At 33.1% G+C, this 24,640-nt stretch overlaps 4 protein-coding genes across 4 annotated transcripts; 2 read left to right on the top strand and 2 right to left on the bottom strand.

The window, feature by feature from the left end:
• Nucleotides 1-73: 73 nt before the first annotated feature.
• On the bottom strand, nt 74-2,878 carry LOC108345819 (uncharacterized). The gene is made up of 5 exons (XM_017584600.2): nt 1,993-2,878; nt 1,595-1,647; nt 1,198-1,343; nt 952-1,103; nt 74-850 (listed from the first exon to the last, which is right to left on the bottom strand). The coding sequence occupies exons 1-5, from the start codon at nt 2,762-2,764 to the stop codon at nt 429-431; spliced, it is 1,545 nt and encodes a 514-aa protein (XP_017440089.1). The 5' UTR covers nt 2,765-2,878; the 3' UTR covers nt 74-428.
• A 257-nt stretch (nt 2,879-3,135) lies between these two features.
• Nucleotides 3,136-6,111, top strand: LOC108345820 (uncharacterized). Its single transcript, XM_017584601.2, has 7 exons — nt 3,136-3,470; nt 3,587-3,697; nt 3,917-3,985; nt 4,232-4,363; nt 5,087-5,164; nt 5,458-5,589; nt 5,669-6,111. The coding sequence occupies exons 1-7, from the start codon at nt 3,273-3,275 to the stop codon at nt 5,849-5,851; spliced, it is 903 nt and encodes a 300-aa protein (XP_017440090.1). The 5' UTR covers nt 3,136-3,272; the 3' UTR covers nt 5,852-6,111.
• An 838-nt stretch (nt 6,112-6,949) lies between these two features.
• LOC108343838 (probable protein arginine N-methyltransferase 1) lies at nt 6,950-10,569 on the bottom strand. The gene is made up of 9 exons (XM_017582243.2): nt 10,294-10,569; nt 10,092-10,102; nt 9,752-9,907; nt 9,567-9,630; nt 9,323-9,465; nt 9,127-9,214; nt 8,857-8,972; nt 8,615-8,765; nt 6,950-7,342 (listed from the first exon to the last, which is right to left on the bottom strand). Exons 1-9 carry the CDS (start codon nt 10,487-10,489, stop codon nt 7,137-7,139), a joined length of 1,131 nt encoding a protein of 376 aa, XP_017437732.1. The 5' UTR covers nt 10,490-10,569; the 3' UTR covers nt 6,950-7,136.
• A 10,872-nt stretch (nt 10,570-21,441) lies between these two features.
• LOC108343970 (1-aminocyclopropane-1-carboxylate synthase 7) lies at nt 21,442-23,339 on the top strand. Its single transcript, XM_017582430.2, has 3 exons — nt 21,442-21,703; nt 21,800-22,089; nt 22,208-23,339. The coding sequence occupies exons 1-3, from the start codon at nt 21,533-21,535 to the stop codon at nt 23,067-23,069; spliced, it is 1,323 nt and encodes a 440-aa protein (XP_017437919.1). The 5' UTR covers nt 21,442-21,532; the 3' UTR covers nt 23,070-23,339.
• Nucleotides 23,340-24,640: the final 1,301 nt, after the last annotated feature.

Below are 24,640 nucleotides of genomic sequence, written 5' to 3'. Positions count from 1 at the left end.
TTTCAGTTACATGCATATCTAGATTACGAAAAAGCAAAAGCAAATAAAATGGAAGATACAAAGAAGAGAAGAATAGGAAAAAGGCCTGTTTACTTGCAACTGGAGGATTCTGCGGATACAAATTTCAGTTTTAATATCAAACATGACTTGCGTAATATAATACACAAAAAACTAAGCAGTTTCTTAAGCAAGTTCAGTGCAACTGCAATGCGACTACACCAAAAACTCGTTAGAGCCTGCCTGAACTAAATTAGCAAACACAGAAACACAATGCTGACAAAACTGATGAGGCAGCATGCAACTTCTCACCGCCTCTTGAGACCTCTCATCATGTAAAGGATCCTAACAAAAAGGGTCTGTGGCAACTAGTTGGAGTAAGTAAATACCATGGTTGTGCTTTAACACTAATATCAGTTTGTTATTCTAGCTTACGCATCTGTGTCCGAGATCGGGTCCTCAACTTCACTCTCACCGCTTGAACTATCATCTGCGGTTGAAATCCTGGCTTTGACTGGCTTAGAGTTTTGATGGAGATTATATTTGACAAATTTAATTTTCTTTTCATTGTGTTTTCCTTTTCTTTTCCGAGCTTTATGTTTGGGTAACTTCATAGTTTGGGCAGCAGCTACAAACGCATCACTAATCAATTTGTTTTGCTCATCATTCTCACCTGTATCTCCCTCTCCCCCAGCATTATCAACATAAAAAAGGTCATCATCTGCTATCTTCCTCTCCAAGTTACTTGCAGGGTCCTCGGGTTTGGAAACATCAAGACCTGATGTAGCATGATTTTTTAAAATATCATCTTCAAAAACTCTGATCCCTTGGTTCTCAAGGCTCAGCAGCCAAACTGGTGAGTAGATTAAACACAGTGCATTAATAAAATATTTTAGGTGTGTAATGCATTGAGCACCATATCTGATCAGAAATATAAGTTGCAGATCTACTCACGTGTAAGAGCTTTGGGAGAGGATTCATTAGCTCTGCTAGCTTTTTCCTCTAAACCATTCTGGTTAGAAACCCATTTAATTATTTGCAATGGCAATCGAGAAGCAGAAAATGCCTTTATATAAGAGATGGTTCTATTCTGATCACCAAGTCCCCTGTATTGATATAGATTTAGATATTACACCATGTAACAAATATGAGAGAACTACATACACATAATACAATAATTAATTCCTCATACTAACATACCTAAAATACTCCACAGCCCCATGAGTAACAATCAATTTGGTCAAGGTGAGGTTTTGTACGTTGGCATTTGAATAGAGGAAAGGGTAGTCTACAAATAGTACAGCATCAAAAATAACTTTCCTTGATAGAATTTCATCTTCAGGTTTCTGCACGGACAGAGATAGAAGGAAACACTTTTTAGAATCCCATCATTCTGATAAATGGACTAAGGAAATAAACAAGGATAAGTGTAAATCTATGAAAAGTTTAATTGTACTAGTAATAGCCGTGGTCTATAAAATCATGGTGTTGGACTTTTGTGCAACGGAAATGAGAACAGATACCTTTTCTAATCACATACAATAAATAGGAAACAAATGAGATAAACTTATGGCGAATACAAGGACAAGATACTGACCAGTATTGAAATCAGAGGCAATGGTGTCTCCAATGCCGTCCTCATAAGGATCTCTGGTTACACAAAAGATAAATCCACGTTAAATAGAAACCACAAAAATGAGAATCCTAGAGAAGAATTGAAGCAAATGATCAAGTGCTTCTAATGGGAACTCTTCCACGACCCAGCTGAGTTCAATCGTGAAAAGGTTCAAAATAAAACTTCATGGACAAAATGCACCAAAGATGCAAGCAACCTGGCCCATGGAAAATTCATGCATTTCACAGAGGACGTTATAGTGCACAGCTATAACTTCATTGCTACAATCAATTGCTTAAGCTACTACAAGGTTGCATTGACATGTATATGAAAAGTAAGGGGAAACTGAAATATAAATAAAAATACAAAACCTTACTAACCGAAAAAGTATGTGTTCTGAAAGCTAGATATTGAGCTAACAGCCCAACTCTTTAGCTTCATTTCCAATCCTTCCTTTGACGTTCCCAGATGTAAAGAAAGACAAAGTTTCAATAAGAACACTTCCATGATGATAGCACCACCTAAGTAATCAACGTGAAACCCTCTAGAACAAATCCAGTTACAAACATCACTGCTCACAAGAGGTAACAAAGATTCAAACGCGTCATCATTCATGGCCACCCAAAGACGAGCCAAATCAGTGAATGGAAAAATCAATCTCACTGAATCAGATTCCCCCTCATAAACCTTGTTATGACAAGAAAGGCTTATATACCCAAGAACTACATCCACCAAAGACTTCACCTCCTTCATAGCTTTCTTCTCTCTCTTACATCTCAATTCCCTTCCTAACAGCTCCACTATCACTCCGTGGAGCACAAAAACAACAGGCGCCAGCAAAACGATACTCTTTGCAGCACAAACAGAAGCTGAACACGCAGATAGCAACTGAAGTAAGTATTTGGCGACCAATATTTTATCCAAGGCATCGCCTTTCTCCGGGTTACGTCCACGAAAGTTTATTGCTGCATAGGCCCATATCACCTCGAAGGGTGGATCAACCTTCGCTTGCATCAATTCGTAAAACGTAGAGACTAAAGGAGACAAGTTTGGGGACTTCTTCGAAATCTCAGACAAAAGTTCTTGCATTGAGTGTTTCAGCTTGAGGGCGTAGTTCTCACCCGCTAAAGGGACCAAATCTGTGGCCTCCATTGAAGAAGAAGAAAAGAGTGCTTAATCGATGTTCCCCGGTACAAATATAAATGTGCAAATCTGATTTCTAGGGTTTATAAAAGAAGGGTTTTAGTAAGGATTTGAGCCCGACTCGAACCGGTTTGGTACCGACTCCTACGTGGACTATAAAAATTGGATTTTTTTTACGGGCAAATTTGAAATCTCAATCATAAAATTAAGAGAGCACTACGTGTTAGCTTTCTCCTCATTGGTGGAAAATGTGGGACCTAGCTTGTTTTTGCTTATCTGGACCAATCATATAAGCTAAAAAGGTATAATTTTATGGACGTAATTGTCACAAAACCAAGAATTTAGAATTATTTTAAGAGCATTATATAAAAGCAGGGTTTTTTCGATGGTTGATTTATTTGGGGTGTTACTCCCGTACCCACTGAATCGCACTGTCTAAATTGGTGAAATTTTTTATCTTTCTGAGGATCAGCTGTTGGTACTATCCAAGGTGGTGCTGTGTGGCGTTGTTGGGAAGATGAAGAGGGTGTTTTGGGTTGTAGTTGTAACAGTGGTGGTTGCAGCATGGATGCCCCTCTCACACTGTTCCAAGAAACCGGTTGGGGTTGCTAGAAAGGAGGACATTCCGTACATAAGGTGTCAAGTGTGTGAGAAGCTTGCTAAGGAGTTGCATCAGCAGGTTCATAACAAGCAAGGTCAGATCGCTCCCAAAAAGGTTCTTGTTTTCATTTTTTTTTTCTCCTTCTGAATTGCTTCCTTGTATTTGTTTCAGAGCTCATTTGTAGGCTTTTGGTGATAGATATTCAATTATTGTGTGTATTTTTGTGTTAGATCTCGGAGTACCAGATCATTGAGATAGCGGAGAATGTTTGTAATCTGAAAAAGGCAGAAGCGGATTGGATATTGCGCATAGATATTGTGGAGGAAGGAGATAGGCTGGTGGTAAGAGAACTCTTGTTTGACAAATGGCTAGTGGAAATTTCTATTTTTTAATTTGAGTTTGACATTGCTATGCCATTTTCCCGCATTTGTTGCATCTCCTACTTTCTTTGGATTGTGAATGGAATAAGTATTAGTATTAAATAAAAAGAATGTGTTGGTCGTATGAACTCTGTTGTAATACTTAGATGTTGTTTTTCTAACTTCTTTTTTCATCATCAGCTTGAGGAACAAGACTCTGAAGGACAATGCAATTCTGAATGCAAGACAATTGAGCGAGCCTGTCAGGAGGTAGGTCGCCAGTAAATTTCATCTTCTCGTCTGGTTCTGAAACTGGCTTATGTGAGAGAGATGAGTAAAGGAACAAGTTTCACTCAATATCTATTTCTCAATCAAATGGGATTACTGTGATGTTGTTGTATTGTTCATCATCTGAAGTGTACTTCATGAGCTGGTTTTGTATTTGTTGTGTTTTTTAAATATCCACATTTCAAGTGCAAATTTGTGATAACTAAATTGGTAATGTGGAATTTGCAGGTTATAGGATATTCGGATACTGATGTTGCTGAATATTTATATAGTTCCAAGCCCGATATTGACTCATTGCGCAATTATCTCTGCAAAGACCTTACTAAAGCATGCAGTACCAAGCCACCCCCTGTCCCTAAGGTAACTATAGTTTTGAAATTGATGCTTCTGTTAATCTGGTTATGATTGGCATACAGTTTTCTCGTGAACTAATTATTGATCCATGGAAATTGGTTGTTAAAAATAGTCTTCTTTTGGGTAGTATTGAGTTTGTGATTTCTGCTGCTGTATAGAATAATAAGTCTTTTGGTGATCATTGTTATGATGGTTCTCATGATTTGTCTCGTATAGTTCCTTTGCACTTTAGGAAGCGTTCAGCTTGAATGTTTGGGGTTTATTGTCAATTATGGAAAAAGAAAACAAGAAAGAATGACAAGAAAATTGAGTATGTGTGATGGACAAAAACCATAGTATTGCAATTTATGTTTAAGTATAAGAGCAGTTGCCTTCTTGCAGACACAGATATATATAAACCTTTGCCTTTAATTTTTGTTAATGTCTTCACTGAACATCAGGGTGAAGTGCTAGTTACTTTATTTTGTTATAAAATTCTAATATGTGATTACTTTTATCAACCCAACAATTTACCCTAACCCCCGCACTTTTAGGATTCAAATTCTAGATACTATACCGATTAAACTTTCCCTTATTTGGACTATGTAGTTCTTAAGAAACTAGAAAGTTGTTTCTGCAATGATGCTATCTAAAGTTGTATGCAGTTAGCATAACTGTTTGATGATGTACTTGAGTTCTTAATGGAAAATCTGGCTATTTTCATCATGAAGATATATATTTATGTTGCAGAACAGGGCACCTGGTGAACCATTTGCTGCAAAGTCTTCCAAGGAGGCTGAAATGGAAAAACTGCTGAAATCTATGGAGGTATTTTACCTTCTTTCCTTGTATTTTATGTTTATATTTTTGTATTTTAGAATAAAGCATGTGTGCTATGCAGTATAAAGGTAAGTTACATTGGCAACCTGCATTAAATGATCGTGTATGTTAAGATTTTCTGACTTTTATAATAATTACTTATCTGAAAAATTATACTGAGGATTCTGATTTATTAACAATGTAAAAAACTTTTGCATTAATAATACATGCTTAATAAACTCTTGCTTGCTTTATGTTACTGGTTGTACATTATGATCATGTTGTATTTCCTTGTGGTTCAGGGCATGCCCGGAGCACCAGGCATGAAAATGTACTCGAGGGATGATTTAATGAACATGAAGAATTTTGGTGGTGAAGATGGTGATGATGAAGATGAAGACGAGGATGAAGAGGCGAACTTCCCATCAAAATTGGTACTAACTGTTCCTTTCATTCATATTGATTGAAATTTCTTGACAGAGACTGATGATTTGAGTAAACTGCGTTTTGCAGGGAAAAGTTATGAGAGAAAAAGAAAGTGGAAAAAGAGACTGGAAACAGGTGATAAAAAAGAGAATTGAGGATACAAGCATGACACTGAAGAAGCAAGCAAACAAATTTTCTAGTCATGTAAGACGGTGGTGGAGGGGAAAGAAGACAACCACCTCAAAGAAGGGAGTGAAGACAGAACTTTAGTGCTGATATCTATTCCCTGACCATTGGAACGAAATTACAACATCACCACGTTTGGTACTGATATGGACATGAATTTGGAAGGAAATCAAATGAGAACTTCACAATCACCTCTTGGAATCATTGGTTTTGCAGTCCAGGATTTGCTGTCTAATGTATTTTGGTGAGTCAATGGTTGTCTAATGTATACTCGCTAGCCTTTTCAGAGGAAAGATTACTCTTTTGAGATTTATGCAAGGATATTTTTAGAAAAGTTTTGGAAATTTAGTGTGTGCTCAATGGTAATGATTAACAAAAATATCAAATAAATTCTTTGAAATTGAAGTTACCAAAAGTTAAGACGTTTATTTTAATCGAAAGCTTACTATGGTTTGTTGAATGAAATGTATTGACAAACATCGTATGAGACATATAAGTCAATAGAACAAATTTATTCCTTATACTTTTATTTTAATTTAAATGATTTTTTAGTTACTTTCATGCGCTTCTTGGTACTCTTGTTCAAAAATAATCTTTATGTCAATCCTTGTATTTGTTTATCAAAATAGAAAGTTCAAAACTTACAATTTAAATTAGTATAAGTGAAAAAGGATACATCATATGAGAAATAAACAATCCTTGATTTTTCTTGTCATTACTATACATGGACAGCAATTTGTTTAGGAACGGCCAATATGCGATTTAGTCGAATGAATCTTCTAACAAAAATATGACAATAAATCATGAATTCAGCTCTTCGAACAATACTCTTAAATAGACATTAGAATAATAAAATTATCTGTAGTCATTTCTATCAGTTCTTCAACATTTTATAACACTCGAGGAATAATTTAAGCAAATTATCAACTTTCGAAAGACTACTAGCATGATTTCTAATATTTGACATTACTATCTTTTGAATTATTTACAAGAGCAATATTCAAAGATAAAATTAATAACTTACTCAAAATCTGATGTATTATCAGAATAGCATGAACATGGTAAATGGAAAGAACACATTTCTAAACCTTTGAACAAACACAGCACGCATAGTTATTGTAATTTGCAAGTAATCACGTATGTTTGCTATGACTTGGCAATCTCCAGGCAAGCGGAGGAACATAATAGAATGGTAAACAATAATAGATTATATCATTTCATGGAAACATAATGTTCAAATATTAGAAAGAATTCAAATAAAAAGGCAAACATGTGACACTCAGTAGAAGGTTGCCTCTAGTTTAAGATAGAAGCAGCAATTGTCAAAATCTTACAAACGGCATGAGCCAACCAATAAACCAAATCAGGTTCAACGCATCTTGTAGTACTGAACCCTTGAAACATTGCATCGCTTTCCATTCAATGAATACTTAACCATTATATCAACATCGCGGGGATTCTTTTTATTTGGTGCAACAGTCATGCTCCCTACAATTGCCTCCCCCTCACAAATGGTCAAGATGTCTTCCAGATATAGGACTGTTTGTTTCCAATGTGTAGTTCGTGACTTTGGTCCTGCATAAATGCTCAAAAAGGTGAGTGATCCCAACTCTGTCCTACTAGTTTAACAACCTTGACACAACCACACACAACAAAGGCATCGTGTGTTTAAGTTTTGGTTATCAATTCTGAGTAATACTTTAAATACCATTTTGTATCACAAATCTTAAGAAGTTAATTCATACTTTTCGTCAATTCTATTTTCCTTTTTCTGATTTGTTAGACAAACAATAAAATTGTTAGAAAACATTTCACACAAATTTTGGCAACCATTTTGTGAAGATAAGTCAATTCTATTCAGTTTAATTCACAGAACAAATGTTGAAGTTTGATGAAACTTGTAAATGTAAATTCTAAAACAACATTGAACCAACTTTCTATTCATCCTTTCTACTTTTATTAACGCTCTCTCTTTTTCAAGAAGCTAGCATATCTAATTTTATAGTGAAATAGCATTCAGTGCATAAAATCTATTTTTGCCAATGAAGAAAGTATATCACATCAAGAGACTTGCATCTATAAAACATAAAATGGATGGTTGGAGATCCTACATCGACTAAGATAGCTTTTGATATCATCTTAGTAAATGAGTTTATGTCTTAACTCATACACGTTTGCAAGCACTCATTGATTTGCCTTATGCAAAGAAATGTAAGAGGAGAAAAATCATGATATATAACAGTTACTACATCCTTCTCCTATTCAAGAAGGTCTCTCTAATAACAACTACAATGTTTTTTTCACCCATTGTATTAGAGCAATGAAAGTTATAGCATGGTATCTAGAAGACTTAGAAACCTTACAGTTTTCAAGTTGAAGATGGAAAAAGCAGTTAAAACATTATTAGGTTCAAATAGAGGTTATTGAAAACTAATAAAGCACTTACAAGATGAGAAGAGAGGAAAGGATACTGGGAGCCTAGCTGACTACAGCTTAGACATCACTACTTGGACTAATGAGTGTTTACAAGTGGATATATGAGTTAAGCATAAACTCACTAACTAAGATAGTCATGTTCTTTCTGACAATCCTATTGTTACTCGGTTCCTGTTAGACCACTCATTAATATTTAATTCCATACTGAGATGTGCATTCCTCATTGTAAGGAGATGCGCTGGAGATCCAACATCAATCAGGAATAAGATTGAATTGTAATATATAAGAGGGGTACAGTTCTCACTTTACAAGTCAGATTTACAAGGTTAAGTTAATTATAAACCCACTTATCATGACAAACAAAACCAAAGACTCAAATTAAGAGAATTGTGGAAGTAGAAAGGAATTAACCTGTAGAGAAGCCCATCAATTTATGACACTTTGTGAACGACACATCAAAGTATGCAACAAGGGCATGAATATAGTCATCACGTTCAGCTACAAGCTTAAAAGGTGCTGTGAATGAAGCATCTCCAGGAGCCATTTTTGAGATATCCATTGTCTAAACAAAGATGAACCAATCAGTTGATATTTTCCGGACAAAAGAAAATCCCTACAAAAAACATCAGACAAAAATGTAATGACCAACTCACCTTGAGTAGTTGGCAATTTGTAGCAATCTGATTCTGGTCAACTGTGTCAACAAGAGGCTCCATTATGGCTTGCTTCTTGATGCAGCTCATGTTAAATCCATATACATTGTTCCAAACTGATGTAGAAAGTGAAAATGAAATATATGTAAATACTACCAATAAATTAAATGCTTTTTCTTTCGTCCTGTGAGGTTAGAAATTTTAAGCAGTTGACTTCAATTTTTGTAATAACATGCAAAAAAGAATGAAGGATAAAAATTATCAACTAACACTCAATTTTATCTTCTTTGTAGTCTGCATCTTCAATGGCAGTGAGATGAAGGGATGCTCTATCAGGTAACACAACTCCATCATCCGCCTGGACAAAAAAAAAGAGAGAGAAACTCTCAAGCCAGCGACCACACAGTTCACGCATAGCAAGGATAATAAACTATTATCAAACAAGAGCCAGGAAAACACAACTTACAAGCCATTTGTCACGTGCATAGAGCACAGAATTTAACATGTTCTCGAACAACAAGAAATATCCCATCCATTCTGAAATTATTATATCAACTTTAGGAACTGGAAGCTCAATTTCTTCAATCTTCCCCTTCAGAACAGTCACAACTGTATAAGCAAAGCAGCATTATGTTAATTAAAGTGAATAGTTTCACAACTAATCAACATATGTTGAAAATGTATCATATGAAACATATAAATGGCATCACCATTAGAGAAACCATTAGTTTCAACAATCTCCTTTGCCATGTCAGCCATATGGGAGCACTCAACCTGAGTTTCACAGATTAAAAACATCAATAAAATACAATCTGGAATGCATAATGTTTATAAAACTCAAATATTTTCAAGATTAAGAGCACTATAAAGATAATACGAAAGTTAGACACGTAACCGCATAGACATGTTCTGCCCCCGCTTTGGCACAAAATAGTGATAAAATCCCAGTCCCAGCTCCAACATCAAGAACTACTTTATTCTTGAATAGAAACTTATTCTGGTAAATAACATTTTGATATGTCTTAGTTCTTACAGTGTCCTTCAACATTTCCTGCAGAGTAAAAACAGGTTACCGCATACCTTTGAATGAAGTATAAAAATGATTGAATATTTGACGTTTTCTTTTTTGCTATTCGTAACAGAGCTAGTTAGCGAAACATAAAATCAACTAAGAAATAAATAAATAAACAAAATTCATCGATACACCATGCTGAATCCCAGTTGAGCATACTTACTTCATGAATTCCTGCAACCACAAACACAGACAAAAAAGAAAAAGAAAAAGAATGAGTTATTTAATTTGAGAATGAAACAGACAAAACAAAACAAAACGGCTATAGTAAAAGCTAGAGTTACTAGTATGTTTAATGAAAGATTCACAGAAAAAAAAAAAAAAAAAAGGTACAAACTTTTTAGAATTTGGAATTGGGAATATACCAAAATGAGAGTAGGAATCAAAATAGTAGTCGGCACTGGTTTTATCATCGGATTCATCGATGTCACACATGGATTGGTCGAGGTTGGAACTCTCTTCAACAGCCTCCTCGGCATCCTCAAAGCGAAGGTGGTTACTCATGGTGGCGTCTTCCTTGCTAGAGGAACACTGATTATTGTTGCTCTTTCGCCGGCCCATCAACTTTTCTATCTTTACTCTGATTCAAAATTAGGGTTTAAGGTTTAGCAATCACACACTGCTTTCTTGTGTCTTTTCCTTTTTATCTTTGTTTTATAATATAAAGCAATATATTTCATCACTTTTTAAGAAAAGAAAATTAAATAATTGTGAGAATATTGTTTTCAATATTATTGGGTCCTGAAAATTTACAAATCTAATTATATAATGCAAAGTGTGGAACTATAACAAAAAAATACTTTACTTGTTATAAAAGAGTCTTAAATGCAAACTCTCTAATCTTTTAAGATATTTTTGAATTATTATATAAATTTTATGATATTTATTAATAACGGTGAGTAGACATGCATGTTCATATTTTTTTTTACTGATAATTGAAAATAATAAAATTATTATTGTTATTATTATTATTATAAAATTAAATATAAATACTTTTTATAATTTTATTCTAAATGGTTTTGTTTTATTTTGTAGGTAATTTTATAAGGGTTAAATATGTTTTTATTTCTTAAACTATCAAACAATTTTGTTTTTAGTCCATCTTTCAAACTTTGGTACATTTTGATCTTTCTCTTTAAGGAAACTATAATTTTTCGTCCTTCAAAACTAACCGCGTTAAAAACAGACTGAGTTAGCTAACGTATGGCCACATCATTTCTTCTTTTTCTGACACTGAGTCAATGAACATAGCACTCCTTCCAGAATTCAGATTCAAAGTTTCCTTCATTTCCATTCTTTAATCCAATCACAAAAGAAAAATACAAGATAGAGCCTCCTCATAATCTTTGGTTCCTCTCTTACCACTACCACCACCAACCGCAGTAGACGTCACCACCAAGGGACATGCAAAACCTCCACGTTACCCATCAAACCAAACCCTCGCTAGCCTCTCTAATTGTTGCAAACGTCATTTAACCCAAAAACCATTAAGTTTTCTCACCCATCAGCAACAATACAACACCGTGTCACTCATCATCAAGGTCATCGCCGCTGGCAGCAATCACCATATAAAGTATTTCTGAAGCCGACACCGGTATCATTCACTGTTTCTCCATTCTCATTCGTACGAAACATCCACACGAACCTCACGTTTTCGTCTCCTTTGTTTGTCCACTACCACCAACGTCGATCCTGGTGCTGTCATAGTCATCACGGTTGAAACCGTCGTAGAACTTAAGCAGAGCTGCCATTTTCGGCAGCGGAAGGGCATTGCAGTGACCGTGGAAGAGGGAATCGTCGTCGCCGCTTCTACAAGCCGATATTGTCCTCTACCACAACTTTTTGTCCGGCAAGAGCGGTCGGTCGTGTAGCCGCTGTCGATGAAGACTGGCTTCGCCGGGGAAGGTGGTCGAAGCACTATTATAGCCCCATGGAGGAGAAAGGGTACCTTTGCTGCAGTTGCCATTTGGGAAGAAAGGCACTTGCTCCCTTTGTTTCTCTGAGGAAGAAACCCTGAAAATGAGATTTGACTTTAGCCCCATTTATTTATTTAAAAAATAAATAAATAAAGATTTAAAAAAAAAAATCCAGTAACACAATAAAATAGGGTTTTTATTGAGAAGAATGATGAACTTCTCAATGCAGGCCTGGATTTTGGTGCACTTGTGGCTGCTTATGAATCCTCTATGGAGATTGCAGAGTCTAGCGATAAAGGTGGTGATGATTCGATTCAGTCTCCGAAATTGGAATTCAGTGTCAGAAAAAGAGAAAATGAGATGGCACTCTGTTAGCCATCTCAGTTTCTTTTTAACACCGTTGATTTTGAATGACGAAAAATTATGGTTTCCTTAAGGAGAAGGATCAAAATGTCCAAAAGTCTGAAAGATAGACTAAAACAAAATCGCTTAATAGTTTAGGAACTAAAAACATATTTAACTCATTTTATAAAGTTTTAAAAATGGTTAAATTGAAAAATAAAATAGTTAAATTTAAAGAACCTATTACTTAAAGAGTGAAAGTAACTCAAAAATGAGTTAGGTCATGCTAGTTTGCTACAACATAACTCAAAAAATGTAACTCATTCCATTTTTTTTATAGACTAACGAGCTTAGTCCTTTTTTTTTTAATTTCCAATCTTCCATTTTTATGTTGCGTTGCTTCATTATGGTTATCATCACAACAAAAACTATCAAGTACTAGTCAAATAATGTTTATATTACCTTTCATAAAAACAAAGTGTCAAATATTTGAACAAGCTCTTGTCGAGTGTCCTCCAAAGCCTACCTTACGTTATATTTTTTTAGGTCAAGTGGCAGTAGAACAGGAAAGGTTATTGATAGAGAGTACAAGATTCTCCTTGCTTTGTCATATCTCATTGATTGAAGGTTTGCTTTGGATAAGAGCTTTAGGACATGATAATTGATGGTGGTGGTGCATACCACAACTAATGTTACTCATATTCATTCTGATGAACATATCTATGACTTGTCTAACAGAAAGTCACAATCCTTTGAAAACATAATTTTTTCTTACCACATTTCATTTCTCTAATCCCAAGTAAAAAAACTTAATTTGGAGTACGAAGGAGAACCTCTCGTGGAGAGTGCACGAGATTTTGAATGGGTAATAGTTGAGGAAGAAAGGCATCATGCGATGAGGAGGAGACTCATGATGAGAGTTTTGTGACATAATGTGAAGATCTTCGCAGAGGAGTCTCATAACACAATGTGGAGAGCTTTATGAGGGATGCTGACAATGTGGATTTTATAAACTATGCAACGAAGACTCGTGGTGTGAAAGGAGATCGACATTGGTTTGCGACTGACACAAATTCACATGGAGCAATTTGTGATTGATTTAAAGCTACACAACTAAATGAGCAATTCATGACTAACAAATGTTCGCAAAGGTCCACCACTAACGGTGACTATGATTATGAAAATATAAAGAAAGAGAAAACGAAAATGGAAGATAAAGAGGAAACATTCAAATGAAAGTTGCATAGTAAAAAACTAACTCAGGCTTCTTTTTTTTCATGAAAATATTACACTTTTAACAACGTTTAACTACCTAATCGTTGTTATTTCTCATCCAACTCACTTTTAACACCGTTAATTAGACAACTATTCACGATGTTGGTTTTTTCACTGTCATTATTTAATATTGTGAAGTCCCTTTTTACACTAATGAACAATTAAAAAAATTAAAAAATTTAGATGCTAAAATCACAATTTCAAATTAATAAAAACTACCAAAGATAATAAGCCCTTTGCAAAAGAACCGTAGTCATTATCACCGGGCCACTGTTATGTATGGCAGGTTTAGGCCCATTCCAAAGCTGCAAATCACACACAGGGTTTGTGTCATGGAAGGTCATATAAAATAAATTAATTTTATTAAAAAAAATCAGTTGAAATTTGTATCCTTAATAAAATAAAAAGGTTCACTTTGATTTCTCTGTCTAATCGATTTAAAGTAAGTTGATTAACCAAAACAAATATATTTAATTATATATAATTTTATATTATTTTCTTTTGAATACTACTCAATCAAACCTTACCAGTTTGTTTTTCCCACCGGAGATACACTTATTATGCTAAATATTGGAAACCATATGCACAATTACAATACAAAAAAACATCAACAAAGTTTAGATACTATATAAACTAATTTGAAGTTATATACCACTTTGATTAAAAAATAACATATAAACCATATTTGTACGTAGTGTTTACTAATTTGATCTTATATTCACGAATTTAAAATTGGAGATAAAATTGTTTAATATGTAAAAAATAACAATATTTGTTGTTTATTTCAATATTTTACCAATTATAAAAATACAGTAATTATTATCTAATATTAGAAAACATTTAAATGGAAATGGTTTTTCCTATTTTTAACTTGTTAAAATACATTATCATATTAACTAAGATAGCTAACCAATATAGTTTTTAAGCATTCATATTGACAAAATAATTATATATTTTTAGTCAAATAATATATGAAAAATCATACCATAATTAATATGTATCAAACAATATATATGAATCAAACAATTAGTGTATATAAAAATACAAGAAGATGATTACTTACAATGTATGAGAACATAACAAGTCAAAATTTAAATATTGTGTGTGACTATTTTCAATTTTAAAATATTTTTATTTAAATTTCTAAAGTATTTAATGCATAATTAATAAGATATTTCTAAAAATAATAGAGTGAACTTAAATATTAACTTTTTATTATAAATTAATGAAAGTTTTTGCAACATTTTCAAATTAAACTATTTTTTATTAGAAGGAACAAAACTAAACTAAAGTTCAGGGTTACTATACTGCAAATTCTCTTTTCAAACACTTTCAAAAATTTTTATTTTACTTATTTATATTTATTTTTATTATGTTAATATTATATTTTATCAAATTAAACCCGTGTTCGTTTGAAGATAATGTATTATTCACCGTGATTTAAGACGACGGATTTACTTAAATCTAATGTCAAATGATGTAGAAATAAAGGTCGTCTCAAACCATTTTTTCCTCAATAAAATTATTTCAAAAATATCTTGCTGGTTTGGCTACTACAGTAGAACCTTCCATTTTCTGTTACTCATGAGTTACTTCATATTCACCTCCTCGAAATTGAAGAATACGTACGGCATTATGGAACTCACTATTCTATACTTGCTGTAATAAAAACCTAATTAAAAGTAATATATAAGTAATATAATTAATGAACAGTGTTTTTGTGGACACCGAAATCTACAATTATATAATTGACTGATATATATATATATATATATATATATATATATATATATATATATATATATATATATATATATATATATATAGAGGTATGTATGCTCTATAAGTGTTGGTATATCATTACACAATGTATATAATTGACTGGTTTGATATTCATATCCTGAATCACTGTACTGCAAGTGGACTTTCAACCTTCAATATTAAGAAGCATAATCTGTGCACACCATGCTACCATAACATGATGGTAATAAAAGTAACTAAATGTTTTGATGAGTTCCAATGTAGAAGAACTACATATGACTGAGCGACACTTATTGCTAAATTTCTGATGAGGTTTTGCCTGGTTGGCATGGAGCTGTACTTACGTTATTTTAAATGGGAGAGGAACATATGACATGAAAACAACCAATAGGAAGAAAGAATTGCAAACAAAATTAAGAAGTTCCAAGCTATACTCAGAAAAAAAGTATGCAGATTTTATGATATATGTGTTTTCAGATATTGTCCATCACAGCCTTTGTGGAGTTTTCAGGTTCACACATGCAACATGGGGAATATGCAATAAACGTTTTTTAATCTATCCTTCATGTGTGTTGGTCACAGATCCCCTTATCAGTACAGTGGGGATAAACTTACACCATTTTTCTGCAATTATTTGCCTTTCATATATTTATATACATGATTATTGAGACCTAGAAACTTCCACATAAAAAGGCAATTCTTGGAGGCTATAGCAGCATAACAAATTAATAAACAGACACATACTTATGAAGATCCGAATACAAAGGCAAGTGGAGCTACACATAGAAACAAGTCATCAAGTTGATACAATTTTGTGTCAAAATTTTCACATTAACTGAGTTAGACATAATCTTATGATTTAAATTTCTGGAAATTTGTTTGAAGAGTGTTTCGGGTGTACGGTCGATATTTCTTTTATATTCTTGATGTTCGAGTTCTAAACCATGCGGAAGGTATCGGTCAATGGTATTCCGACACTCTAATACTCAAGTCAGTATTTTAATCGATCGGTTATCACAGTAATGTCTTAAATTTATAATAAATATAGTCACTTATTTTTTACCTCAAACTCGTATTTATAGATTTTAAAATAGGTTTTGCAATTAGCACAACCATAATCATGGTCTAATATCTAGTAAGTATGCTTAGTTAATTATGTGTTGTACTTAAGGTTTTATGAGAATCTGAGACTGATCGATCACTTGTTCATCTACTTGCTCAGTTGGTAACTAGTCATGCAGATATATAGTATAGTTTCAAACTCTAAATCGAACAATATTTCTGATACGATAATAACTCTAAAAATATTATTCGATAGATTTAAAATCGAAACTCTATGCTATCAAGTTTGATGTAGTTGATTTTAGTTACAATAATTAAGGTGATGATGTTAAGAACCTAGTTTGAAACACATATTATGTGAAAGAGGTATAGGATGTGGACAGTGTTGTGCCACGTTGTTTGGGTTTTGAATGACGAGGAGCAGTAAGACAATAACAAGGAAGTTTGTCACTTTGTGTGAGTCTAAACATGGATCCTTTGACAAACCTAGAGAAAATTATTGCATGCATAGTCAGAGACAATTGGCTGGCATGTTTGAGCAGATTGAAAAAACCTACTTGGACTTTGTGAAGAGCATTTCTGATTTGTATTTGTTAACGAAAACGTGTGTACGAACACGGTAGGAACCAGTCATGCACGTAAATTAAGCATATTTATTTATGGATATATAAAATGCGACTGCAACACTTCCAAGATATATTTCTGGAATATTGCAAACAAATAAAAGGAAAGAAAGGAAAAGGTAGGAGGATGAGGGAGAAAACAGAATCTTCCAATATTAACATGCCTACTCTAATCCGACCTACTTAATATTCTATGCATATTTCTCTTCTCATAATCCTACGTAACCAAAACAAAAGAAATTCCCTCGTGGCATCTCCCTATTGGTCATATATCTTCTGAGAAGATTCATGCCCCTCTAATTGGGATACAACTATCACAAATTCCATTTATCTTGCTTATTTTCTATCAAAAGCTATCTCTTTTAGTTTAACATTGTCTATGTATTTCAATGGTTTTATATTTGATCTTAAGTTCATCGAAAATATTAATGTGATCAATCATCACATTCTTAATATATTATCTATTTTGAGAGTGCAGTCACAATTTTATTTTTAAAAGACGTATTAAGAAAGAAGAAAGAAATATTGAAACTATCTTTGTGATCTGTTTCTGTATATGAAATCAAGGATTTACCTCCTTGTTTAATCGTTTTCATGCTCAAATAAGTTATTTTACTCAACGATTCTGTAATAAAATTAGGTTATAAAAATGTGTGTATTACCTCAATTTAAACCTATATTTATAGATCACAGGATGAATCTCTAATTAGGTTAACCCATTAATTGTCAATTAATAATTTTTATTATTTTTATTAATTATTAATCAATGATTTTTATTGCTCTAATTAAATATTTATTAATTTTTGTTTCTTACCGTCAATTCCTTGGTTAATGTATAACTATCTGATGCATTAACTAACTGGACAATCATACAATACACTGTCTACTCATATAAAAATACTTTAAGTATTCGAGAACCTTTTCAATTTTTACTTTTTTTCTCCTAAAGAGAGAACAATCATGATTAACCATTAACCCTGATTTAAAGGTAATTAGTATTGCTATGGAGTAATAATTGCATCTTCTTAATTTAATTACATTATGTTGGTAGTAGATACTTTTATATATATATGAAGTAATTAAAGAATGTTTATGTTCTTAAACATATATGCATGATATATAATAAATTATGCAGATTAATTAGTAGATTCTCTCCATGACTTTGAAGTTTAGAAAATGATTTTTATGCCGGAGGAAAGGTCCAAATGAACTACTGAGTGTGAAACTCTCATTGTCATTGTGAGCTTCCTGGATCGTAACTTGAGAATAAAGGAGGAGTAGTCATTTTCAGAACCATGCAGATTATAATTTCATGGCTACTTCATGCTCTGTTGGACTCCAATAGTAACACTTTCTTGGTAATTAAGGGATTCTTTCCTTTTTTATATATATACATATTATGAAAATATGTGTGATGAGTCTTATGTTCCACCTAACACACTGATTTGACTCAATATATAGTTCACAGTCAATTAGCCCCAATGGAAACGCAACTTTTGGTCTTCCAAACAAAGTAAAACACGTTTGAAATTGAATTTATTTTCACTCTAACAAACATAAATATATATATATATATATATATATATATATATATATATATATATATATATATATATATATATATATATATATATATATATACGTATTCATATTCTATTCAATAAATTTTAACTAGTTCAAAATTATGCTTGATATTTCACGACATAACAAACATCATAATTTATATTTTAATATTTATATCTATAATATAAATTACTCATTATCTTCTCCATATTATCTACTTGTGACAAATATATTATATTCTTTTTGGTGTAGCTCTAGCTAGAGATAATGGTTTGTGATGTGCAGATTTTTGGAAGCAAAGAGTGATGAATAATGAAGATTTTTTTATTGAAGAAATAGATTGTTTTGGATGGTTTCCAGGCAATGATGTTGGAATTTAAGAGAGTAGAATAGAGTGTGTAGGTAGAAAGAAGTCCACAACTACGTCTCCATTAATATAAAAAAAATGAAAATCCTAGCTCTGTTTGATACTTGTCTCAACCCTAGAGGTCGAAGTCGCCGCACAGTCGTCATATCTCACGTTCTCTATTATGTTTTAAGATTCACCATAATAACTGCAGATCTACAACTCATCTTCTCTATCACATACACATGCATAAAATTTTATAGACTATAAATACGATTAATTTTTAACATATAAATAAATACAAACTTAATAACGAGTGACATAATATATCCAACAAACAAAAAATCTCATTATAGAATAAATCTTGTCATACGATTGGAATAAAATATATTTTTAGTCTTATTCGATTCTACAAAATGGACTTGTAAAATAAAATTTATATCTAGTTACTTTATTTTTAGTTGATATCTGACTTCCAACTTATTTTATAAACCGAATTTATAAAATTGAGTTAGTAAAAAAATTTACATCTTAACATAATTTTCTTCTTCATTTGTATTCTATATATCGTTAGTTACTTAAATCAAATCCACGACGCCATAATCCCGACAACTATATCTTAAATTCCAAACTCCAAAACGCTATTACGCATGCAAATATACCTCATCAAATTACTAATATTATCTAATACAACCATATCTAAGTCAGAGATATCTGTATATATGCTCTATATAGGTGGATGGTCTTCCTAATCAAGGTATTAGCTCCAATAATAACTCTTAGATTCAACCTAATTACTATTATTTGCATTCTGTTTTTTTTTTTATTTGGCATATCGTTAGCATTATTGGATTTACAAATTATTTTAGTGGAAGTATGCATAAATAAGTCGACACGTTTTTCAAAACTTGGTCCTTATTTTAGTTAGTACTAATCTTCTGCAATTAAGAGAATTTCCAAGATCTATACAAGATTTCAGAGTTTAATTTCAATGATGTATAAATATCTTTTGTATTTTATCCAATAATTAAAATTGACTTTAATTATACTGTTTAACAAACTTATTAGCGAAGACAACAGTCTGATTATAAATAATATTCTTCAAGATTTATTAAAATTTAAACACAAAAAAATAATTTTAAAACCAATACTTAAAACTATATTAACTCATGAGAATTCTTACATAGTATATAATATATACATGTTTTCTTACATGGGCATTTTATTATGTTTTTCCTATATTCACATCTACATATATAGTCCTATTCATTAATATGATGCTACCTAAGATAAATTTTTACATTGATAATGTATAAAAATTAAACAATAATACTTATGCATTTTTATGTAATACATAGTCAATTAATAAAAAGTTATGAATTAAATTTTTTTTAATAAAAATATTTGGATTTTATATATGCTATGTTTAGGTTCCATCACGTCATGAAATATGGATATTTCCATAAAAAAAAATATATAAGCAATATATTTAGAGAGACAGACACACACGTACACCTCAGACACCATCCTTAACCTTTTGTCTGATTTATTGTGTTTTTCTTTTTTTGTTCATTCGAATTAAGTTTTGCATGAGATATATACCATTTCTGGTGATAGATGCATGTAAATTCTATTAAGAAATAACAGCTAAATGACTAATTATAAGAGGTGCACTGCTATATATATATATATATATATATATATATATATATATATATATATATATATATATATATATATATATATCAGTTATGATTATAAATAATGATAGTAATGTTTTCAAAGTATCTACGCTTTCAGTTTCATCATTCTCCAGCCAGATGACATTAACGAAATGAAAAAGTTTCAAGGAAATTATTGCAAATAAAGTATTGTTTTGATCATAAAAAATATCTAAATGGACAATGCAACTTAAACTGCATAATTAACTCTAAGCAGGGTGTTGATTACATTATTAAGTCACTTCTAATATGCACTTAGCCTTTGAATGGACATATTACGTTAAACTTACATAAGTCATTAAATTCTGTTGTTTGTTATTGATGCAGTGTGGGGTCTGAAGATCACACAAGAGCTTCTTCTTTGTCTTGCAAATCAGAATCTTAATCGACCTTTTGGGCTACTCGGTATCTTTGTCAGGTCATCAAAAGCATAACTACTCCCAGAACTCCACAAATTCTATTTAGTTAAAATCATTTTTCAGATCCTAATGCATGATTTGGTTTCTGGAAAGGAATTTTTGGAGTTTGTTTTGGCAATAAGAGATTTGATCAGTCATAGGTTGAGAACAGTAGAAATTTGGCTCAACCACTTTACAAATAAACAAATATGATGAAACCATACTGAATAACCCAACCAAAACAACAAATATTATAATCTATCTGCTCCATTAAACCAAGCCAAGGGAAACTACAACCACCATATTTTCTGTGTGGATCCGTAACAGTTGTCACAACTCGCAACAGATAAACTATTTCTGTAAAAGACTAAAAGGTAATAAAGCTCGATTTGCTTACTATTCAGAATCAATAGTTTATACTTTTCTTGCCAACTTGAATTTTTCTTTTTTTTCTGTCTCAATGTTTCAAAGCCTATATATAGAGCTTTGCACAAACGCTTCATTATTCAACGCAAGTTGTCTCAGCTTTCCATCTCTCTCTCTTACTCACAGTAGCTTTCTGCTTTCTGTCAATTCTTTTGCAAGGAAGCTATAGCTATGGGGATTGAGATGGAGCAGACTTGTGTGGAGCTTTCAAATGTTGCAGTTTCTGAAACTCATGGTGAAGATTCCCCCTATTTTGCTGGGTGGAAAGCCTATGATGAGAACCCCTATGATGAATCAACCAATCCCTCAGGAGTTATACAAATGGGGTTGGCAGAAAATCAAGTGAGTGTGCATGCACAGATACATATATATATCAAACATATTATAGCAGTAAACACAAGAATAACTTATTCATCCTTTCAACTTATTCTGCTGCAGGTTTCGTTTGATTTGCTTGAGAAGTACTTGGAAGAACACTCAGAGGCCTCCACATGGGGAAAAGGAGCTCCTGGCTTCAGAGAGAATGCTTTGTTTCAAGACTATCATGGCCTTAAAACCTTCAGATCAGCAATGGCAAGCTTCATGGAACAAGTGAGAGGTGGAAGAGCAAAATTTGACCCTCAAAGAGTGGTTCTCACTGCAGGTGCAACTGCAGCCAACGAACTCTTAACCTTCATCCTCGCAAACCCTGGAGACGCTTTACTCGTTCCTACTCCATACTATCCTGGGTAAGAACTAAAAATCACTTTTTTCACACTGGTATCTGTCGTGTCTGATGCACATGATTTCTTGCCGTTTATGCACATTATATATATAACCTAACAATTTGGATATTTGTTTTCACAGATTTGATAGAGATTTAAGGTGGAGAACTGGGGTGAATATAGTTCCCATACACTGTGACAACTCAAACAATTTCCAGATTACTCTCGAAGCCTTAGATGCTGCATACAAAGATGCAGAAGCCATGAAGTACAAAGTGAGGGGAGTGCTGATCACAAACCCTTCAAACCCCTTAGGAGTAACAATCCCACGTTCAGTTCTTGAGGAGATTCTCGACTTCGTGACACGCAAGAACATTCATCTGGTGTCAGATGAAATCTACTCGGGCTCGGTGTTCTCTTCCTCCGAGTTCACAAGCGTGGCAGAAATCCTGGAGGGTCGCCAATACAGAAACGCAGAGAGAGTCCACATTGTTTATAGCCTCTCCAAGGACCTCGGCCTTCCCGGTTTCAGAGTTGGCACCATTTACTCGTACAACGACAAGGTTGTGACCACAGCGAGAAGAATGTCCAGCTTCACCTTAATATCTTCTCAGACACAGCACCTGTTGGCTTCTATGTTGTCGGACAAGAACTTCACCGAGAACTACATTAAAACCAACAGAGAGAGGCTGAGGAACAGGTACGAAATGATCATCGAAGGGTTAAAAAGTGCGGGGATTGAGTGCTTGAAGGGGAACGCAGGGCTGTTTTGCTGGATGAATATGAGTCCACTTTTGGAGAAGCCAACAAGGGAAGGTGAATTGGAGCTGTGGAATGCCATTCTGCATGAAGTGAAGCTCAATATCTCACCAGGCTCTTCTTGCCATTGTTCTGAACCAGGTTGGTTCAGGGTATGCTTCGCAAACATGACCGAGCAAACGCTGGAAATTGCACTGCAAAGAATACGTCTCTTCATGGAACGAACAAGAACACAAAGCGTCTAAAAACATATCTATTTTAATCACTTTATTTGTTGTCTTATGTTGTTATTAGTTTTCCTTTTACCTTTCTTTTTTTCAAATGGCTTATAAGCCATTTTGCTAAATTCTTTATTCGGGAAAGATGAAGAACCCGAAAGTCACCATCTCAGAAAAGCTGATATACCATTAAATCCTTGTTTGCTTGCTTAATTTACTTGAGCAAGTTCCTCAGAAATACCCTATTGTATCAGCAACTAATTACCAATAATTATGGAGCAAATCTTTGTGATTAAACTATTAATTCATTTGACTCGGTAGCAGCAGTTTCTATTATAATATCACTCAGTCTGAGTTGGGAGTTTGAAGTAGATATAAATAACAGCTAGCTAGCTAGCTTCTAGCTCCGTGACAAGTTGGTGGCACCGATAAAATATAGAAGAAACTCACTTAACTTATGCTTCATGGTGATCATGATCTTGTCATCCTTATGTGGATAATTTGACTTGATTAAGACAGAAATTAATTACAAGATTATATAGTTTGGTGTCTTGTTTTAAGTCTCTGGGTTGAGGTTTTACAACATGGAATGGTCCACCACGTGATACAACGTCTGATTGAGATCACACGTACGTCAATGTTAAATATTGACTGCTAACTTGGTTCCATTATGTTAATTAATAACTAGCTTCACCACCAAACTTAGAGCCCACGCTAAGTTAGTGTCGTTTCTAGTTTAATTCATGCGTTCCAGCTCACGTAATCAGTTTCCACTAATCATTGTTAAGCCTAATTAAGAGGCTTCGTTAATTAGTATTAACTGAGACCTTGACCACCACGTATATATATGCTTTGACTCAACACGGAATATAATCCATTCAGCCTTTCTAGATTCGCACCCCACTTGCTTACAGAGGTTTTCGATTGTTTTATGCTAACTTAAACTCTGCTTTGACTTTCTTTTATTAAATCTTAATTATGGAACATCTAATAATAAGCTTCGTTTAATCTGTTGTGCAGACACTTTCTGCCTACTAATTAAATAAATAAATAAATACAAACTTTTTAATTCTATCATGCTAAGTCAACCAAAATGTCACAGAACAATATATTTGACCAATACAAAGGGTTTAGAAAGAGGAAAGGAGTGGCAGTCAATTTGATACTCTTTGCTGAATGACAATTAATTGTATGCTTGGTAGTCACTCTACCTATGAGTGATTAAGTAGTTTTTTTTTACCTAAAATTCCATGTCTTCGTTTTCTAATAATTTGATGTTTAAGCTAAGTTTAAGATATGAAAATATGATGAAATGACTCTAACAATAATTATAAATATATATTCACTTTTTTGTTTTTTCAATATCGAATATATTCTTTAAAGATATTTCTTTCACGCAGTGTCTTTCTCGTTACTCAATACTCGTCTTTACTATTCAATATTCGTCCTCCAATACTTCAAATGCAGTCACAATATTGGAAATTCCTGCAAATGCTCCTGTATTCACCATTCTCTAAATTTGAGATTTTCACCATTTTTTTTTCTCATTTCAAGAAACATATTTCGCAATCACTTCAAACAACCTCATCACACAATTG

The sequence above is a fragment of the Vigna angularis genome, chromosome 8 (assembly GCF_016808095.1).
Source record: "Vigna angularis cultivar LongXiaoDou No.4 chromosome 8, ASM1680809v1, whole genome shotgun sequence".
NCBI lineage: Eukaryota > Viridiplantae > Streptophyta > Magnoliopsida > Fabales > Fabaceae > Vigna > Vigna angularis.
Note: the sequence above shows the minus strand (reverse complement) of the source record. Positions and strands in the feature narration are given on the sequence as shown.

What these genes read in the sequence shown, in the direction of transcription:
- LOC108345820 (XM_017584601.2), top strand. Translation starts at nt 3,273, where the DNA reads ATGAAGAGGGTGTTTTGGGTTGTAGTTGTAACAGTGGTGGTTGCAGCA. An exon ending in AGGAAGGAGATAGGCTGGTG is followed by an intron (nt 3,698 to 3,916) that starts GTAAGAGAACTC and finishes TTTCATCATCAG; the next exon opens with CTTGAGGAACAAGACTCTGA. An exon ending in AGCCACCCCCTGTCCCTAAG is followed by an intron (nt 4,364 to 5,086) that starts GTAACTATAGTT and finishes TTTATGTTGCAG; the next exon opens with AACAGGGCACCTGGTGAACC.
- LOC108343838 (XM_017582243.2), bottom strand. Translation starts at nt 10,489, where the DNA reads ATGGGCCGGCGAAAGAGCAACAATAATCAGTGTTCCTCTAGCAAGGAA. An exon ending in ATGCACGTGACAAATGGCTT is followed by an intron (nt 9,215 to 9,322) that starts GTAAGTTGTGTT and finishes TTTTTTGTCCAG; the next exon opens with GCGGATGATGGAGTTGTGTT. An exon ending in CAAAGAAGATAAAATTGAGT is followed by an intron (nt 8,973 to 9,126) that starts GTTAGTTGATAA and finishes TTTCTACATCAG; the next exon opens with TTTGGAACAATGTATATGGA.
- LOC108343970 (XM_017582430.2), top strand. Translation starts at nt 21,533, where the DNA reads ATGGGGATTGAGATGGAGCAGACTTGTGTGGAGCTTTCAAATGTTGCA. An exon ending in TGGGGTTGGCAGAAAATCAA is followed by an intron (nt 21,704 to 21,799) that starts GTGAGTGTGCAT and finishes ATTCTGCTGCAG; the next exon opens with GTTTCGTTTGATTTGCTTGA. An exon ending in CCTACTCCATACTATCCTGG is followed by an intron (nt 22,090 to 22,207) that starts GTAAGAACTAAA and finishes TTGTTTTCACAG; the next exon opens with ATTTGATAGAGATTTAAGGT.
- LOC108345819 (XM_017584600.2), bottom strand. Translation starts at nt 2,764, where the DNA reads ATGGAGGCCACAGATTTGGTCCCTTTAGCGGGTGAGAACTACGCCCTC. An exon ending in TGCCTCTGATTTCAATACTG is followed by an intron (nt 1,344 to 1,594) that starts GTCAGTATCTTG and finishes CTGTCCGTGCAG; the next exon opens with AAACCTGAAGATGAAATTCT. An exon ending in CTCTCCCAAAGCTCTTACAC is followed by an intron (nt 851 to 951) that starts GTGAGTAGATCT and finishes TCTACTCACCAG; the next exon opens with TTTGGCTGCTGAGCCTTGAG.